Source organism: Marmota flaviventris, chromosome 3, assembly GCF_047511675.1.
Source record: "Marmota flaviventris isolate mMarFla1 chromosome 3, mMarFla1.hap1, whole genome shotgun sequence".
Taxonomy (NCBI): domain Eukaryota; kingdom Metazoa; phylum Chordata; class Mammalia; order Rodentia; family Sciuridae; genus Marmota; species Marmota flaviventris.
Window position 1 is genome coordinate 109,876,913 of NC_092500.1, and position 17,572 is coordinate 109,894,484.

Below are 17,572 nucleotides of genomic sequence, written 5' to 3' on the forward strand. Positions count from 1 at the left end.
TTAATACAGACCTAATGTTCATCTTTTTATAGTTGTGGAACAAGATATTCCCAAGTTTGACAGATATGTTAATAAAGAACCTTCTGTACTTCTGCTTCCTTTAGTTGTCCTACTCATTTTGCAGGTGATCACTGGAGTAAGAGAGGAATATTATCTTACAGCTCCATTCATACATTGGATGGAGAAGTAGGTATCAAAGTTATAGCCCCCAGTGATATTTGCACATCTCATTGTAACAATGAGGAAAACCACAAAACCACGGGAAAAGCAACATGACAGATATGAAGGCCAAAGAAACCCAAAACCAAACACAAAAAAATAAAATTCTGCACACATTGAAAAAAAAGCAAAAAACAATTCTGGATATAACAGAAGAAATAACAAATGGTGTGACTGTTTCAAAAAACTCTACAAATAAAACCGCATTAATCAAAAGGATGCAACGAAATTAGAAAAAGAAGCAACAATCCACATCATGAGACATGGAATCATCCAGAATAAGAAGCTATGGATATGAGCCACAGAGAGTGTTTCTTTTCTTACTTGCACAAGTATCTTGAGGGATTCGAAAGGTCTTTCACCATGAAGCACTCGCCTCCATTCACACAAAAAGTTTTCTCCTTCTCTGCACACTTGACAAGATGGCTGGTCCCGGTAGTAGATGTAGACGTGGCTGGATAAGAGATAAAGAAGAGGAAAGGTTCACATCTGTTTCTGGCCCCTTCTAAGCAGCCTTTCACCTTAAATTCTCTTCAAAGGAACAGTACATATAAGATACAGTGGACTTCACTGGTTTCAGATTTGACAAAAAAACAGAGAAAGTAGTAAAGTGCTTTCTGGGTATAATTATACAAAGCAAAACGACAAACATGTAATTACAAAGTTAATTGGATTCTAATTAAGTAGGAAAAGAGGATCAACAATTTTTACATATAGTATTATACCTTCTAAGGTAGTTAGAAAAGAGAAACTCTTTTGTTGCCAAGTAAAATTCATTTTCCAGGAAGACTCAGAGGCAAGGTATCAAGTTATGTCTATGAAGCTCAATCTTCTTAATGGAAATGAATTGGCAAAGTATTTATTTTGGAAACTATGCTTAATATATATATATATATATATATATATATATATATATATATATATATATACTTTATGGGTGTTTTTGACAATGTATAGCAAAAAAAAATAAGGTGGTTTGTGTGTTCCAAATGAAAAAAATATTAACTTAATATTATATATTAACATACAACTCTGAAGACATTCTCTTCATTATTTCTATTCTACTCTGAAAGTCTGCTTGATGTTTGATTGCCAATGCATTTTTTGCAGAAACAGAGACAGTATAAATATGTTTACAAATGTAAAAAAAAAAGCACTACAAAAGTATCTTGAATTAGGAATACAGAAATAAGCCTTTAATTTTTGTCTTTAACATCTTCATGTGATAACTGCACATTTACTTCTTAAACTTCACAGTTACATGGAAATGAAGTTGAAAAGGCTGCCTGCATCATTGAGGGGACAGAGTAAATGAAGGTGGAAGGGCATTTTAGTATCAGGACTTCTCCCCACTTATATTGCTGGGAACTGGACACTGCTCAGCCTCAACCAGAAAAAGTCTAATTTCCATAGTGCTAAAGATTGATATTGTCAGATCAGAAGCAAAACCATCAACAAGCCACCAAAGACTCTATTTTTTCAAGAAAAAAAAAAAAGTTCACATTGAGACATTTTATTTTATCTCCTGGGTCATTCCTACACATTTTTAATGTCTCGCCTTCCTCACCAATTTCCGATTATATTTGCATGAGTTTCACATTCTCTTGTTTAGGTTTACTTGACCTGTCATATACTGACTTTCCATTTACTTCTGCTTTTCTTTTTCCATTTCCATCAGAAGTCCACATTTTATTGTGACATTTAACCTAATTTCTTGTGCCTTCTTGGTTTTTATTCTAGTGTTCAGGATACTCAACATCTGATTAAATATTTAGTTTCTTAGTTACTCATAGGCTATCCTGTCTCTTTGTTTCCTGTGCTAGGAGCAATAGTAAAGGACAGTCAAAATAACTTGGACTGTGCTTCAAAGCCCTTCTACAAGCTTTGTATCCCGAGCCTGCACAGTTTCCCCATGTAGAACATAGGGGCAATGACAATCTCAGAGAATTTTTGTACAGATTATAAGTAATCCAGGTAAAGGAATTGGCACAAAACTAGTATTCAGTGAATAATAGCAAGTATAAATGGGTAAGCAGAGATGAATTTTTATTTTGGCACTCAACAATCAAAAAAAAAAAAGCTTGACAATGGATATCTGGTGTTTCAAAGATGCATGATATTCTGCTATTCTTGAAACATTACTACAAAAATAAAGAATTGGGACAATTTTATTTATTTATGCATTTATATGTGTGTATGTATGCATCAATTTATTTTATTATTTATTTACTGTTTGTGTAGAGCTAGGGTTTGAACCCACAACCTTATGCATGCTGGGCAACCACTCTATCACTGAGCTACATACATTCCAAGCCCAGGTCAATTTTTTAGTTACTCTAACAAAAAGAATGTTTCTTATCCTTTTCAATCTGAGTTTGTAAATGTCCTTTACAGGTCTACCAGCCAAACAAGGTATGAAGGACTGTGAGGAGAGAGGTGATTTTATCATCTGTTATCAGCTATACTTTAACATCTGTATCAGAATGAGGGGAATGTAATTTGCATCTTTTAGTCTGTGAAATCATAGAACAGACAGCATTAGGATATATCACACAGCACTTAATTTTAACATAATATATCTTCATGTGAAAAACTGTTTATGTAGGTGCTATGTATCAATATTTTCATCCATGGCAACTGCTTTTAAAAGATATTAGGGAGCAGGTTGCCTTAACTGGGTCAGGTTTTGTGCTTAAGACTTTCAACTGCTGACAGCATTCCTTGCAAAGACAAATTGGGCTGGGTCTCTTTTCTGCCCTAGGCAACAGCACTGAAGCGACCACCTGCAGCGTGCTGTCACCATGTTCTCCTGCAGAGGGATGCTGAACCTCAAGGAAACCCTAGTGGCATTTGAATCCCTGACAGGTTGCTAAGGAATTTCCTTTACCCAACTGAGCAGCAGACACTAAACAGGCTCTTTCCCAAAAACATCCCAAGATTTTTACTAAAAACAAAGGGAAACTTCCCACCCCAGAATGCAGACACTACATGTAAATTTTAAACTAACAATAAAAATTAGCCAGGAAATACACAAGAGACAGATATAACATCCTTATTCCTTACACTTGCTGATCTTGCGGTATTATCAAAATAAGACTAATAACTATATGTTAAAATTAGAAATAACTATTTTTTGTTCTTTAAAAAATGATTCTCCCTGAAATGATTATCCTTTTATGAAGCAATCCTGAAGCATCTAGCTCTGACATATTCTGTTGAAAAAATTTAAGATCATCACTTTAAAGTAGTAATGGGAACATTTGATAGTAAAAATGATTCTTAGAGGGAAATGAAGTAGCAACTATCTCACACACCATGGACGATGGTGCTTAGCACTTTTTATCCCTTAGCAGCCTTGAGATTTAAAAAAAAAAAAACAAAGTCACGAATTGCAAAGCAGCAATTGACTCCCAGGTGATGCAAAGTGTGAATGGAGTGGATACAGCTGCTGTGAGCCAACAGCCAAGCACAAGAAAAAGCTGTGATTGTCAGAAGAACCCAGGATAGAGATGGTGCTGTACACACACATTTCAGATTTCTGCCAGGTTTCTTTCTCCTCTCCTTAGTTGAACACAGTGTGCTGTTGTGTTGTTAGTCCTAACAAGTCTATAAATTTTCCAGTGGTGTCCTTTCTCTTTGGCTTATATACACTATATTACTAAGTCAGTTCCCATTTGATAATTCTACCCCCACACAAAGAAATAAACAAAGCAAACTATGCAAACACCATTTTTTTTTCCTGGTGGAGCTATGAGGAGATTTTAGAGATAAAGCTAAAAATTTTACAGATAGAATGCATTTCAGTGTATAAAAGATGACCCCCAGTAGTTGTTCAGAGAAGGCAGTGAAATAGATGTTGCTTATTCATTGCTTAATAAACCCAGTATCCCTCTGCTTTATGAGTAGTTTGACACAATTTAGGTGTTATCTTCTAATCAGTGCTAAATGAATGGCAATTAAGAATACTGCTAAACATGACTCCATCACTTTTATGTTTGCCATCTGTATTAAGTTTTTATCTCAAACACACTTTCCTTGGTAGGTTAGAGACTACAATACTGTAAGGAAGAAAGAATATATAAAGTGTTAAATTATTAGCAAAGAATGTCTTTTGACTCCAGTCCTGGTTTGTCTCCCTAGCACAGATCAGGACAAGTGATCTTCCCCAAGGAGATAGGACAGTTCTCTTAGCTGAGGATTTGGGGATTAAGATAATGTAGGAACCATAGGATTTCCTCCTTTTCTTCCCTCCCTCTTCTTTCTTTCTAGCCTGACTTTCTCCCTTCCTTCCTCCCTCTCTTCTTCCCCTCTTCCCTCCTTCCTCCTCCTCTCTTCCCTACCACCCTTCTTTATAGACTGCCCATTACGGGCAAGAAATAATGGTGACAAGTAAAGTTACTAGAGTTAAAAATTCTGAAACAATGACCCTAAAAGGGAACCTTTGTAGATAAGATGTAATGAAATGAACACTGAAGCTACTTATCTTAAGAATCAAGTATAAGTGACAATACTAGCTTTGTGATTCCTGCTTGGTGACCTGCGTCAGTAACTTCAGCAGCACAAGTGAGACACCCACAGTGTTGCTGTGAGATTGGTTAAATTACATTGCTTGCAACACTGTGTATGCACAGATACATGCTACAATTACTATAATTAATGACATCAATATTGCACAGTGAAAGGAAAAAAAAAATTCAGTCCAGATTCTGGAATCTTACAAAATCAAGTCTCAAGTGTTGTTTCTTAGTTAATAATTCTGCAAAATGTGAAGCAAGAAGGCCTATTTTGGAAGGAGAATCACTGAATAATAGTAAAACACTAAGAAATATCAGTAACCTACTCTAAATTAACTTTATTGTAACTGCCTCTCAGCCACTTATAACCACTAAATTTGTTTATAAAACTCAGAAACAATGTAAGAGAGAAAACTAACATCTTAGTTACATGATTATTTTGGACTGTCAAAATCTATATAATTCTATAATACTTATCACTGAATTTCCAAGTTACATGAATTAAGCATACCTATAATAATGTATGTTATTATAACAGTTTAAAAACTACAACATATTTTAAAGTAGTGTAATGTCCACAGTATATGTTACATGATATAAACTTTGTTTATAACATTACAGAAATCATACTTTCACACACTTTTGTAACTACCCATAATAAAAACTTAATAATAAAGTATTCTCTGCCTATTGTTAATTATTTCCCCGTTAAACCACACAGTATTTCCTGCAGAGTGACAGGTTTTTTTCCTCTCAAGACAGGCTAAAAAAAAAAAAAATCAAGTAATGCTGAAAAAGGATGACTTACTTCCTTGCTTGTTTTAAATGGTGATTTCCTTATCAGTGAAGTAGACAACATCAATAGACCAACACCATTACACAAAAGAAAATTGCTGATAAGAAGTCACTCTTTTCTTCTTTGACAATTAGCAGGAATTAGCATGAAAAAACAGCCTATACCCAAGGAGCCATCATGAGATGGCCAGCATGTCTTTCCTGGTGAACTAATTTTTAGGACAATTCTTAATATTTTTCTTGCAGGAAATTAACTACACAATTTTCTCAATGAAACATACACATTTTTAATATACTGATATTAATCAGCTAATTACTGCAAAACTATGGATTTTTTTAGCCTTACCTGTGATATCTTCAAAGCCTATGTATTTAGAAATCTGCATGCTTTCTTGCACTTTGATTTTTCAGTTTAAAAACAAAATCCAAAATGATTATTCTTGCTCAGAATATGGCTCCTCCACAATTAGGTACTAAAAGCACCTGCCCAGTGTGAAGAATGTTTAGGTGGCTCCTGAAGCGCAGCTCTGGAGCAGAAGCTGAGTAGGAAAGGTTGTGCTACCTCGTGAGGCTTCTCTAGATGCCAAGGAAAGGATAGGTGCAGTCATTAATTTTCCAAAGGGAAAGTCAGAGCCAGACTAAGAACCACTGAAGCACTGTCATTCTGAGTTGGCACTTATTTCCGTGCAGTAATTCAATCCTTTGCTGAATAGCAAATAGGTACTTGAAAGGGGGAAAAAAAATGACAGGAGGTGACAAAAGACATCCTTCCAGAGTTGGAGCCCAAACTGTAACTGAAAGTAATAATCCATTTCTCTTTACCTCCCTTATATTGAACTCTGCTGAAGAAACCAAAGGGGGTCTTAGGGAATAGAGCTCAGAAGTAGAGCACATGCATAGCATGTGCAAAGCCCTGGGTTTCATCCCCAACACTGCAAAAGGTTGGGGGTGGAGAGAAAACCAAGAAGAATTTTCCTGAGACACCATAAGTGGAACCAGAACTTTCAAAAGCAGAATTAGGGCATCTGATTTCATGGGCTTTTCTCTAAGCTGGAAGCACTAGGGGTTTGTAGACTACCTGCAAGATGGCAGGTTAACTAATTTAACTGATGAACTTGGGTTTTTGACCACTTAAACCCATACAGAATTGTGGGACTAGAAAAGACCTGAGCATATTTTATAGTTTATTTTATACTTTAAAAGAGGATACAGATCATCTCAAAAGAGTAATTCTGCAGTCTTTAATGAAATCCCTTTAGCCAACAATTCACAAATGTGCACAGGGGAAGGCTGGCCAAGGTCACAACCTAAGTGAATTAGGAAATGCTTATCTTTTGTTTTGGCAAATGCATATTGGGTCTGAAGCAGGTTAATAAGCCTGACTTTACATATCTCTCTCCCTTACAAGTTCTTTGGGAAGCCTCTGATATTATTTCTTCCTTCTTCAGCAGAATGAAAGTGACCTTTGGGTGTTTCTCCTCATAAAACAAAATTATATTTTTTTCTGTAACATTGATGTAATTTGTAACTAAACAGAAAGTGGATTCTAAATTCCCAGCAGCTGCTGAACAAATGATTTGGCATCATTAGACAGTGTTATCCCTAGGAAAAAAGATCATCAGGAAAGGCTATTTCTTACACATAAAAGTTTCTGGGTTTTTCTTTCTTTTCTCTGACAGAACATTTTATTTAGGACATAGTCTAATCATTCTACTCTACTGCTTCTTAGAGAGCAATATCACAATAACACAGATGTCTTAAAGGATGTCATAGCTTTTCAAGGAAGAGGAGAATATCTTTGGATAATTGCCTGGGTGGAGTTACAACAAGAAAGCTACATTTTATTCTTCACAAAGCCAATAATCTTTCCTAGCTAGGAAGACAAGTCCAGAAACATATTTCTGCTATATAATTTCTACTAATCATGGACAGTTTTATACAAGTATAATATTTCCGTAGTCAGAAATCCACAAACTTTCAAGCTATCTCTTGAATCTGTTTCCATCAATACCTATTTCAAAGGAGTACAATCCGTCTACCCTGCAGAGCAAATATTAGCAGTGTATTTGAGTGGCTTAATTTGATGTATTTACAGATCTCACCAGGCTAACTTTGAAAGTTCACAATCTTTATTATCCTCTGCATTTTCTATGGGGATCAGTTTGGATGGGAGAAGGTAATATCAATGTAGGAAATATTAAACTGTCAGTGTCCTAGCTAGTCAAAAACTGTAAACACAAACAAAATAAATCAAAATAGAGGCCTGAACTCAACAATGATCAAGGATTCAGTTATTCAGCCAGCTACTGAAATTACCATCTGACATTTAATAAGATAGGTTAATTTATTCATCCACTAAAATACCTTTAGAAATGAAAGCAGATGAAAGGTCAAAAGAGAAAAATCATGAAGCAAATTAATTATTTTATTCAACAAATTAAACAACAATCATGGCATATCAAAATTTAGAAGCCATGTGGTCATTTCGATAGATACATTCAGTGAAATTAAGTCAATTTCTCTAAAACTACCTATTGAGCATCTTTCCTCCAGAGCGAACCTGAATTTAATTAAATGTCCACATACAAGTGCAAACATACAGGAAATAAATTAAGTCAGAGGACCACATTCAAATATACCATTGAGGGATGCTCTCAGTAAAATCCAGACAGTGCAGAATTCTACAGGACAAATAACCTGGTTTCTTTAAAAACAAATTCAAGGGGGAAAACAGAGACAGAGGGGAAAAAATCCAAACTATAGGCACATGAAAGAAAGTGAAGAGAGAGGGATGAGTCATAACGTATGAATCTTATTTTGATATAGGCTCTAGCTATTATAAATGTTTATTAGAGGAAATCTGATCACAATCTAAATAATCACAATACTCAGAGAATATTATTAATTATTGTTGTTTCAAATGTATCACAGTTGTGTTTTTTAAGAAAGAATAGTCTCAATCTTTTAGAGATACACAATGAACACATGTAGCTATTAAATGATAAGAAGTAAGTGAGAGGGAAAGTGATCAAGTGGAACAAAACTGGTAACTGCTTCAGTGGGCAACTGAAGGTGACATGGGCATCATTATGCTGTTCATTGTATTTTCGCATTTCATATACATGTTTAAAGGTACAGTCCACATTTAAATTTATGCTCATTTATGCTTAAAATTTAAAAATACAAATATTGACATCAGGTTTTTCAAAACATGTCTTTATAAAGTAACATTAGAAGGATACTCTATATCATCCAAAAATAACTACTTTTGGCCAACAACCTAAATCATGCTTAATGCTGTATCTCTCAGAAGAGTTTCCATGAATGTTAAGAACCAGCCAACGACATTGACTATCAGAAATATCAACATTTAACTGAAAGTTCTAATCAATGCTATAAGGCAGGAGTTAAAAAAAAAAGCACTGTCACATAACTTTAGGGAATTATAAGAGATTGAAAAATATTACTTGTAGATGACATATTATATATCAGTATTAATAAGAAAATTCAGTGAAATAAAAGGATATTCACAGCAACAAAAAGTATAAGTCAGTTATGTCAGTAAAGAATAAATCTAACCATAAATGTGGAGAATAGGAAGTATTTTAAAAGGGTGATATATAGAAAGGGTGAATTAGGGCTGTGACTGTGGAAAAGAAGACACACTGTTAAGGGGAAAGCAAATAAATTTGTAAAGGTAGAAAAGAAAATGTGTTCAGTGAAAGTTAGCAGTTCAGTTTGACTAGGACACGGAAACATAAGGAGAAGTTAATGAAGCTATAAAATAATAATGAACCCATATCAGAGAAGCACTGATATGGAACTCAGTCAGGTTTAATATGTAGGCCACAAAGCTAAGTTTTTGAGTAGGCCTGTGACTAATAAGATTAATGGCCTATTCTTCATCTTTGGAAAGGGAGAAAATAGAGGTGAGAAGACCAGTAAGGAAGTGACTCCAAAGGTCTAAATGAGAGAAAGGGTGTCCAACTAGCAAGATAAGGACAGGAAAGAATAGGGATCATAAGCAAGAAATAAGATCACTTTGTATGTATATACATTAAAATTCGGAGCTACACAAATAGGGTTCATTTGTAGCTTACACCTTATATTGATCCTCTTTCTGAGGCATTGAAACTGCCTGACACACGTTTTCTCATTACTCTTTACACAATCAAGAAAATTCACACCATGTTAGTAGAAAGAGGTCCATTCTCCATATTCAGTACTCATCAGGAAAGTGCAAATGTCTTTAGGGACAAACCCACATTACTGACGCTTTCCTAGTTTGCCTCTACCACACGTCTGTTGATATAAAGGATTCCATTAAGAATACATGGTACTGGGGCTGAGGGTATAGCTCCATGTACAGCATGTGCTTAGCTGTGTACAGCTCTGTGTTCAAGTCCCAGAGTGTGCACACATGAAGATGGTACCAGAGTAGGTCTGAAATGATAAGTTCATTAACCAGATTATACACACAGTCATGTTTTTTATGCATTAGGAAAGCATCTTCATGACAAAAAACAATTTCTGATGAATGTTTTAAATAATTTAAACTCTCAGTGCTTGGCATCAAGGAGCCTCCATAAAAGTATTGTAAAAATGATTCTAGGAAATATAGACACAATCTTTTAAGTGTTTTAGGTCTGAGCCAGGCATCTTTGAACAGTGGCTCTGACAGTGGCTCTGAATAGTGACAAGAAGCCTGAATAATATTCCTGGGAACGCTGTCCTCAAAGTTCCAAATACAACCCTCTAAAACCTTGGAGTACACATTGCTACATACCATTTAGCTAAATTACTGCAATTCAGTGTTTGTGTGATGCTTGTGGACATAAATAGCCAGTTTCTGTTTACACAAGCACAACATTTTCCTCACAGAGGACAAAGGTTGCTGCGTATGAAGGAATGAAACAGAAATAGCATGCCACAGCATATGAATCTTGCTCTGTAACACTTGGCTAATTTCAGTCTATAGATTTTCCCACAACTCCCAGGAGTTCCTTGTTCCTAGGTTCATGATCAGAGTAGCAAAACATCCCTCCCTGTAATATGATGTGTTATGAAACATGTATCTGCAGCTTTTAGGTTCCCTGTACAAATCCTACGTAACCAAATAAGACATGGAAACCTAACTTTTTTTTTCAATACTGTATTGACATTTCATCCATGACCAATCCTAATAGGAATAAAACAGGTTTCAAGAAAACATAATTTTCAAATGTTTCACCTCAAACAAACTACTTCTTTTTTGTCCTGTCCCCTAAAGGACTAGATGGTTTCATAATATTTAGTTCATAATAGGTCTTGTTTCTCTAAAGAGAATATACATTTAGGTCTGAGACATGGAGGTCATATTTTATAGGCAAATCCTGTGCCTTTACAGGAACAGGGCCAAAATAATAAATTAACTCTATCAGGTCTGTAAGAGCCTTTCCTGAAACTCTGGGGTGATTTTTTTTCCCCTCTCCCTCTCTTCTCCCTCCTTCCCCTCTTTTCCTTCCTTTCTTCCTTTTTTTTGTTTAAAATTTTCAAGCTTCTACACTCCAATTTAACAGGCACCTGCTTTTCTACTGTTTGCACGAAACTTTTCTCACTGGAAAGGATACAAACAGGCGCACACTTTGAACTCCTTTTCCAAATCACGCAAACATTTTTTAACAACTGGAGCCATGTGTTCAGCATATTCCTCTCATCATCCAGCCTTGATATGTATATGTCATTTTGTGATTGGAAAAACCTCATGGAAATCATCCTGGCTATAGTTAAACTGAAAAAGTGCATGGGGAAGCACATCCTCAAAGACTCCAGGCCTTATCTCAGTTTGTCTGGCTCCATCCCTGCACCATTAGAAATGGAAGAATAAGAAAGTCCATCTATAGGACATTAGTTACAATATATGAGTTTTTTCCTGCAAGTGCTATTTTTGTGCATTAGCTCAGCCAATAAAGCATTTCCATCTCCTGGAATTGTAGTAACTCAGAGAAGCTGAGGTCTTCCCCTCTTCTTTCAACACATAAGCCATTTTAATAGATACCACCAGCATGCATTTAATATAGGTCTTTGTTATTCTCATCCATTATTAGTAAGGGGCTTTGTAATGTACACTCTCACATGGACCAGCATGGATTAGGAGAATCAAGGCTATTCACGCTAAGGGAGCTACAGGTCCACAGAGCCACCTAATATTCAAAGCACTCAAAATCAAAACTTAGCCTCTGTCTATTTCTCCAATTTCATTCCTCATATTCCCATAGAGTTTCTAGAGCAGCATCACAATGTCCTCACCTGAGATTTGCCATTTGTTCAAAAGTACTTTAAAATACTTGGCAGTAATACCAAGTGATATACCTACTAGGAATCTGTATTCCTTGGTGCACATAAGCACTGCCAACACCTGGGGAAGAATTTTACCATCACCAAACCATAGATTCATTGACTTCCAAAATGGATTTGTGTAGAATCTAAAACGGATTCTGAACCCCACCATGGGAAGAATATAGATGACAGGCAGGTTCTGGTGAATTCCTAAGCAGAAAAGAAGGCCATAGCAGAAAAACAAGATCCTGCTAAATATGAAGAAACTCTGCCCCGATTCTGGCTGAGTCATGGTTTTTTCCTTAAGAAGTCCTAAATTCTGCAGAATTTTGAAAAAAAAAAAGCATATTTTTGTTGAAAGAGTTAGAGCGATTTTTCTTCATTTCACACCTTTCTGGTGTACCAGTTGGATATTCTATCACAGGGAAGCAATTGTCTCTGAATAGACATCAGTCATAGGTAGAAAGCCTTTTCTGTCCAGGGGCTTCCTAAAGGCCTGACACTATGTACCCAACTCTCTAATGCTTGGATGTTTAACAAAGCCAGAGGAACTCAGGGAAGTGAGTCACTGTTCTACAGAAGTTGCGTAAGTCCCAGGAATTAAAACATGATAATAATAATTTTTTAAAAAAGAAATTCAGCTATCCTTCCTAGCCCTTTCATATTGTTCTCCATAAAAAGGTCATCAGACACTGTCAGATGGGGACATTGATCCATCCCAGCTGCTGGACTTGGCCTGAGGTTCCTGCATGGGAGCTAACTCCCCACTTGCAAGAGACGTCTGTGGGCATGTGTGCGTGTGTGCGTGTGTGTGCACGTGCGTGCATGCCTGTGGATATGGGTTTCCTTTCCTGGAAAAATCAAATTGCTCCATCACCCATTAACTGAAAGGCTGATTTTTGTTTTAGTTTTCTGTAGAAGAAATGACAGGAACTAAAGGATTCACTGGTCACTAAGGATGTAAGCTACTTTGTCCTTAACTGTACCACATCACTCCTGTAATCAAAGCTCTCTTCCCTACAAGTAGGAATGCACCCAAGATATCCATTATTTCCACCCTCCCCCCAATTTTGTTTACTAGACTTTTTGTTTGTTTTATTCTAAGCAACTGACATTAGTTTTTCATGAAGTCCAATACAATTTTAAGCAGGATGAATATAAATGGACTCATTTGTTAACAATACTACTAAAACATTATTATTTTTAAATGTTTTATAAAATATGATTTTATCCTTTGCCGAATTCAAGCCTCTAAGTATCTGCTGTGGCCATCATTTCATCCATTTGTCTGTTTTTATTTGTTGCTTGTATATTTGTTTGTTTTCAGGATCAAAAGACCATTTCGTCTGTGTATTATTTTAGTTGCAAATGACTAATATGAAGGTATAAGAGCAGAACACCAGGGTGAAACAGAATGGAAATTATAAATGAATGCACAGTGTCAAAATATTTCTGCTAAAGTCAGAACAAGGCATTTGCAAACCCATAGTCATAGCCACAAGAAAATGCTGGCTATACATATTTTTTTTTTAAATCTTACCTATGAATATCAGAGAGAAAGTAAACAAAAATGTCTCTGATGGGTGCTTGGAAGAAAAGGAGAGACTAGGAAGGATGCTGGCTTAGCAGAAGTGTGGCACTTATAGGACCTAGACAATGAGTCTGAAGTTAAGAAGGTCTAGGATAGCCGTTTTGTTAAGGCCAATAAGATTGTAATAGTCTTCAGGGACTAAAGTTAGACACTGGAGGGTTTACTGCAACTAAGGTATATCTGATGCCCAGGGCTGGTGACTTCCTTTAGTTTGTTCCTTCTCGTTGAATACTCAGTTTGCCTTGAATGGACCAGCAATTGTGGTTTATTCAAGCTATTGTGATTTACAGTAGTGTTGCTTCAAATCTTGATGTGAAGTTGGAATTTCCTATATGGAACTATAAGAGTAGCAGCATGGCAGCAGGGAACAACTTAGATGAAAATGTCTAGTGAAACTGAATCTGCTGAATGGGCATTGTGATCTATGTTGCTGAATCACATTCTGGAGTCAGGTAACATAAACATTTATGTAAAAGTCAAAAGAGAGAAGGTATGTGGGTTAGTAATTGAGCCCTGTGGTCTTCTGGCTTATGGAACCAGGGCTGTAGGCTCTAGACAACAAGGGTGACCATTTTATCAACCCTGAGAAAGAAGTCAGAAATGATCTAATTCCAGACATAAGAGATCTGTCCAAGTTAATAAAATTCTTTCTCCATTTTACAAGAAACTCTGACTAGGCATAGCATGAGGTCAGAACAAAGTTCCAACTGTGCTGAGATCAGAGAGCTACAGGAGCAGAGGTCCAGACAGAAGGAATCCATCACTCTCCTAAGTAAGTGTAGGAAACATCAGAGGAGGCTTGGAAGGCTTAGCTACAACTACACTGAAAGTGATCAGGAGCATTTTATCATCCAAATAACAAGAACAGACCCTCAGTGCTCAGCTAAACTTGATGACTTAATAAGGTAAAAATGATGTGTTTGAAGTTAGATGAGAAGTAATCATTTTAATAAGGCTAGCATAGATCTTTATGGATTTCCAAAGATAGAATTTGCATGTAGCATTTCCAATTCCCCAGGCACAATTTACGATGAGACAAGTTCCTTACAAATTGTTCAAAAGTTGAAATAACAGGTACAGTTGCTGCCAAATAGGAAGAGTTGTGCTAAGTTCCTTTTCACCTTTCTCTCACTCCTTACTTTGAATACTTTTTGTTAAAAATAATAACAGCAAATTTGCCTGCTGACCATTCCATTTAAGGCTACTAGGCTCTTTATAGGCAAATTCTACTATAAATATCATGCAAAATGGAAACCAATTTTAAAAATGAAGGTTATAATGGATTGAATTGGGTTATCAACATTACCTTTTCTGACACAGGAATTGATGTCTAGAAAAATACTGTTTGGGGTTATGGTTTCTATAAAGTGTAGAGAGACTAAACCATCGAAGCCACTGTCTCAAAGAGTATTAGGGAAAGAGCTATGTTGGGTTTACTATGCAGGTATATTCTGTTGGACAGCATCCAGCTTAATGTGAAGCCTTGAAAGTAGTGGCATCATTCTGGGAGTACAATAACTCTCCTGTTGCCTTTTCTTATTATAGAAGAAGCAGGTCAACTCATTCTTCATAGTCATATTTCTAGAACATGAGCCATCACAAGGCGTATTCCAGTGAGTCTGAGAGTAAAACACCAAACAGTGCTTTAATTATGCCCTTAACTTCCATATCTACTGGGTGTGTAGTTTCTCACTCTCTGGTTTTAAGGTAATCTTCAAGTTAGGCCAGAAGGAAAGCACAGAAGAAATGAGTAACAAAGTAGGGAAGTGATTTTTATAACTGCAAAAATGGAGGTAGTCTCTGAATATCCTATTTTTGTTCCTAAGCATCTTCCAAAGAGACCATCACAACTTCACAGTATAGTATTATAGGATCACAATCATTTTCTACAGTAGACTTGTCTTTTGAGGTAAAAGTCATATTCTTCTGCATTGGTAGGTACCTACCCTGATAATGTCAGCTGTAAATTATCAAGGTATGATATCTCTTGCTTCTGTTCTTTCTGGTCCCCCCATCTTTTTTGTGTGTGTGTGGGGGGAATAATACAGATGAAATTCAAGAGTTATCTGTATAGTCATGACATAAAAATTCTTAACTAAGACAAAATAAACTAGTATTCATTAAATACCTACTATGTGCCAGACATCCTATGATTTTAAATAATTCTAGTTCTCACAACAACACTTTGGAATAGGTAGCACTTTGTATTTTTTACAGGTAAAGAAGCTGAGGCTGAAAGAGGTTAAAAGATATGCCTGTGTTCTCAGGATAATCATGACAAATTCCAAGGCAGGTTGACAGAAAGGACCATATTATATCTATTACAGAAGTCTCTTTCATTTTAGAACTACTTATGTGACCTTATAGTCATAAGCATGCAAAATTACATCCTTCCTGCAGGTTATTACACCTTCTAGCAAGACTCCCTTCTGAAACCTTCTCTATGTTTACAAATTGTATTATAGGGAATGAGACAAAATATCACTTTTAGGTCTTAGCAGAAGGTAGAAGGCTAATGTTCATCAAATCGATGCTGTTTTAGTCTTAACTTAGGTAAAATGCTCAGTCCTCATTATCTAATATTCTTTGGTCTATTTCAGAATAAAATGGCTCTTTTCTGTAAAATTTTCCTAACCAACCCTGAACAGTTGAATCTAAATTAGAAAAGTCACCAGAAATTCAATGATATGACCACCTGCATAAATATCATGTATCATAACAAATTCTATTCAACTCTCAAATTATCTTCATCCTCCTTTTCAAAATCATTCTTAGGAAAATTAATTTTCAATTAGTAATGAATTTGAAGTGAGAAAAAAAACATCCTTTTATTTCTTTATGAAGTCAACGAAATGCACAAACATAAAAAATGAATGTTTAAATATAAATATGCTGAGTTATAAACATCTTTGGGGAGTTATAGCAGCAGGAACTATTCCAAATGAAATGCTAAATTTAGTTATGATGCCTGTGCAATATTTAATATTTGCATAAGATCTCTGATTGACCTCAATGCAAAATTAATACCACTAGATCCTTTAAAAGCTGTATATATGCAGCAAGAGATAAGGGAGAAAAGAGTAAAAAAGGCATTTCTGAAAGGGACAATAATAAATTATATAAAATGAACAAGTACTTCCAGTGACATTTGATGTTATGTTCCTTTTGTTGACAGATGATATTCTTCAACTTCATTTTTATATGACATTTTAAGCACCATAACAATTTTTAAATGGGTTTTACATTAGTACCCCTGAATTGAAAGGTAAATCTGACTGCCAAATAATTTAAATGAGCAATTCTTATAAAAATGAACTATTCTAAGGAGCTTACATAAGTCATCTTTCTTTTGGTTAGATTACATGCAAGGGTCTTCTAACCAATTAGATTTCTTTATGTATTTATTCCTAATAAAGTAATGCTATAAATCAAAGAGTGGCAACATAAAGGGTTTATTAATGCAAAATTGAAATAAGAATGTATAATATAGGGTTAACATGCTTGCTTTTCATAAATATCTTCTTTATTCAGTAGAGTTTACTCACCATTTTATTCAACTTAGTATGCTGAATCTTATCTTTACTTAAAGTTTGAAATACTGCAGGGTATTCTTCAAAATAAGTTAAGGTTGTGGAAGAAATTTGAGAACCATGGAATTTTTTTTATCTATTTCTATAGTAAGATAAGACAACTGGGGTGCATACCAAAACTGTTATATAGTTTTTTTAAACCTATAAATGCGTGCAAGAAACATGACTAAAATATTGAACTTTGTACTTTCAAATGCACCATTAACATTTTTAGCTTAGCATCCTTTGTTTCCTAAAAATAAGCAGTTATTGTTGAACAGAAATGTCAAGAAATCAATAAAAAGTAATTAGGAGGAGTGTTTAATGTCCTTGAGAAAAGCTTTGAAGGCAAAAAGAGAAGCCTCAGCTTGGTGAATAGTCAACATTCTTATGTTTTCTTCCATAATAAAAAGAAAAGGCAATAACTTAAATTACTTTTTAAAAAAACCATATAAATGTCAAGTGTCACCCCGGGCCATATTGCAGTTAATGTGGTTGCTTTCTATTATAAAAATCCCAAAGTGAAAGGGGCCCTGGAGTGCTGACTCCTCTAAGCAGTCAGTACT

The 17,572-nt window shown here is 35.5% G+C and overlaps 1 protein-coding gene across 7 annotated transcripts in view; it reads right to left on the bottom strand.

The window, feature by feature from the left end:
- Nucleotides 1–17,572, bottom strand: part of Nrg1 (neuregulin 1) — a 1,010,326-nt gene that overhangs the window by 32,342 nt on the left and 960,412 nt on the right. For 5 of the 7 annotated variants that reach the window (XM_027939248.1, XM_027939246.3, XM_027939247.1 and 2 more), the window contains one exon: nt 544–673. In XM_027939248.1, the coding sequence (XP_027795049.1) occupies nt 544–673 (130 nt within the window). Of the gene's footprint in view, nt 1–543; nt 674–5,874; nt 5,915–17,572 lie in introns of those variants that run through there. The other 2 variants (XM_027939257.2, XM_027939260.2) reach the window with 1 other exon arrangement.